A 2386-nucleotide genomic window follows, 5' to 3' on the forward strand; every position below is an offset into this window, starting at 1 on the left:
AGGGGGAGGCCTTACCCTGCCCTGCTGCTCCCAGGCCCCTGCTCAGGGGAGGTAGGAAGCGGAGGACAGGAGGGTCCCAGGGGCAGCACGTGGGCGTGCTCTCCACCCTGGTGCAGCTCAGGACAAGTGCGGCGGGGCCGTGCCCTACAAGCTTTTGCATGCTGCCCGCGCCCCTCTGCGGCTCCACATACCTGAAGGCAGGTCATAAAGGGCCCGGGAGGGGAAGCACGTGATGCAGGTGAGCTCGGCAGGCGAGTTTTTAGCAGAGGACTGGGGCTGCGCTGCAGGAGTGTCTGCCTGAGCTCACAGGAGGCAGGACGGCTGCATCTCGGGTGCCCTCGCGCTCCCGGGACGTTCGGCAAGGCCATGCCCAGCGCAGACGGCTCAGAGGGAGAGCTGGGAGGGGCCCGTTTCCCGGGGCTGAGGCAGGAGCTGTGGGTCCCCAAGGGCAGCGAGGCCTCATCTTGCCCCAGCGATGGCGAGGAGCCCAAGGGGAGGAGGAGGAGCAGGCCGGCGCGCTCCAAGGCGAGGAGGATGGCAGCCAACGTCCGGGAACGCAAGCGCATCCTGGACTACAACCAAGCCTTCAACGCCCTGCGGCTGGCCCTCAAGCACGACCTTAGCGGCAAAAGGCTCTCCAAGATCGCCACGCTGCGCAGAGCCATCCACAGGATTGCTGTCCTGTCCATGTCCCTGCGCTCCGGCCCGGCCCCACACTGGCCCTGCGCCCATGCCGAGTGCCGCCCCTGGTACGATGGGCCGGGGCAGGAGGAGAGTGCCCAGGGCAGCCGTGCCCAGCTCATCCAGCTGCCCCTGGAGCCTGGCTACGTGGCTGCTGCAAACTTCCAGCGCTGCCCGCCGTATGCCGGGCACACCCCTGAGACGCAGGTCCAGCTGCACTACGAGAGCCCGAGGGACGAGTGTTTCGCATCCGGCCCTGCTTATCCCTGCCCCCTCGGCGTCAGAGCCGCCTGCCAGCAGAAGCACACGGACAACTTCCGAGAGGCGCCGCCTGGGCCTTGCCCTTGGCAGCCGAGGCGTTTCCAAGGCTCGGGCTGCCAGCAGTGCCTCCCCACGCACTGAACGGGACGAGGAGACGCAGCCGCAGTGCTTAGGAAGGGGACACATCTCCGATGGGTGGGAGAGTGGGATGGCGCTTGTGCAAGAGGGAGGAAGCAAACGGGAGCGGGGGCCCGAGCCTAGGGAGAGCTGCGGAAGCCGTGCGAAGCACACGGGCTTTGGGGACCTGCAGACACAGAAAGCCAAAGAGCCCATGGGGGCAAGAAGCTGCGTTTCCTGTGGCAGGAGCTCCAACGCAGCGGGCCTGTGCTGCAAGGTGCCTCTGCTGCGCTCCGCCGTCACGCTGCATTTGTTCTCCTCTCTTGCTGAGGAGACTTTGGCACAAGCAGCACGTTTTGTGTCGAGGTCTGTCTCTATAGGGCTAACAGCCTGGGTCAGATGAACCCCGGCGAGGAGAAGGGGCTGGGGTTAAATTGGGTGAGCGCTCATGAAGCAGGAGCTGGGAATGCCTCACCGTAGGCAGTGTAAAGGTGAATGCCTCCCCTCCGTGCCTATGCCCCGCGGGCGGTGCCTGGGCGGGTTTCCCAACACAGTCTGCCGGGGGGGAGACGGCACGGGCAGCGCGTGCTTCTGTCCCGTCCCCGCAGAGTGCACGGCACTGGACGATGCAGGGAGCAGCGTGGGGAAATGTTAGTGCCGAGGCAAGACAAGAGAGCCTGGGTTATCCCGCAGGTGAGCAGCTGGCTGGCTCCTCGGGGAGGGGACCAGGCGCATGGGAGAGCCAGGCAAAGGGCCCCCGGCCTGCAGCGAGTGGGTGGCCGGGTCTGTGTGCGATCCCTCAGACCCTGCTTCTCCTCCTGACCTGCCGCTGTTACAGTCGTCACTGCAAGGCACCTCAGTGGCATCTTTGCTGCGTCGGTCACTGGGTGCAGCACGCTGTGCAGGCCCGTATCATTCAATAAAGCTCCTTCTCCCCTCCTGAGCTTGCACTTCTCGTTTTCCTTGGACCTGTCTAGATGACGGAGAAGGGGCTATTTGTCCCCGGGAGCAAGATGCAGCTGAACTGCTCGGCCCCAGGCACAGACTCGCTGCCAGGGCCGTGCAGGGGACTGCAGGGCTGCGGGTGGAGAAGCCCTACGCGGACCTGGGTTTCGGGGCAGGCAGGGCTGACCCGCAGGGCACGGGCACGGGCACGGGCACGCTCCCTGGGCAGCGCTGGCGTCTGCTTGCTTCCTCCGGGGGTGAAGAGCGACTCAGGGGGAACGCGGGCGGACTGCGTCGGCAGGGCAGGGCTGGCCTGGCTCTGCCCCGGCGCCCAGCCCTTGGGAAGGGTGCTGGGGAGGACTCGCCGCGGCTCGGAGCCGAG

At 66.5% G+C, this 2386-nt stretch overlaps 1 protein-coding gene across 1 annotated transcript; it reads left to right on the top strand.

Annotated features, from left to right (window-relative positions):
- Positions 1-366: 366 nt before the first annotated feature.
- On the top strand, positions 367-1083 carry BHLHA9 (basic helix-loop-helix family member a9). Its single transcript, XM_006036109.1, has one exon. The coding sequence runs from the start codon at positions 367-369 to the stop codon at positions 1081-1083; it is 717 nt and encodes a 238-aa protein (XP_006036171.1).
- Positions 1084-2386: the final 1303 nt, after the last annotated feature.

Source organism: Alligator sinensis, unplaced genomic scaffold (genome assembly GCF_000455745.1).
Source record: "Alligator sinensis unplaced genomic scaffold, ASM45574v1 scaffold1642_1, whole genome shotgun sequence".
In the NCBI taxonomy this organism is placed as follows: Eukaryota; Metazoa; Chordata; order Crocodylia; family Alligatoridae; genus Alligator; species Alligator sinensis.

Excerpts from the sequence above, each read along its gene's own strand:
- BHLHA9 (XM_006036109.1), top strand. The coding sequence starts at position 367 with ATGCCCAGCGCAGACGGCTCAGAGGGAGAGCTGGGAGGGGCCCGTTTC.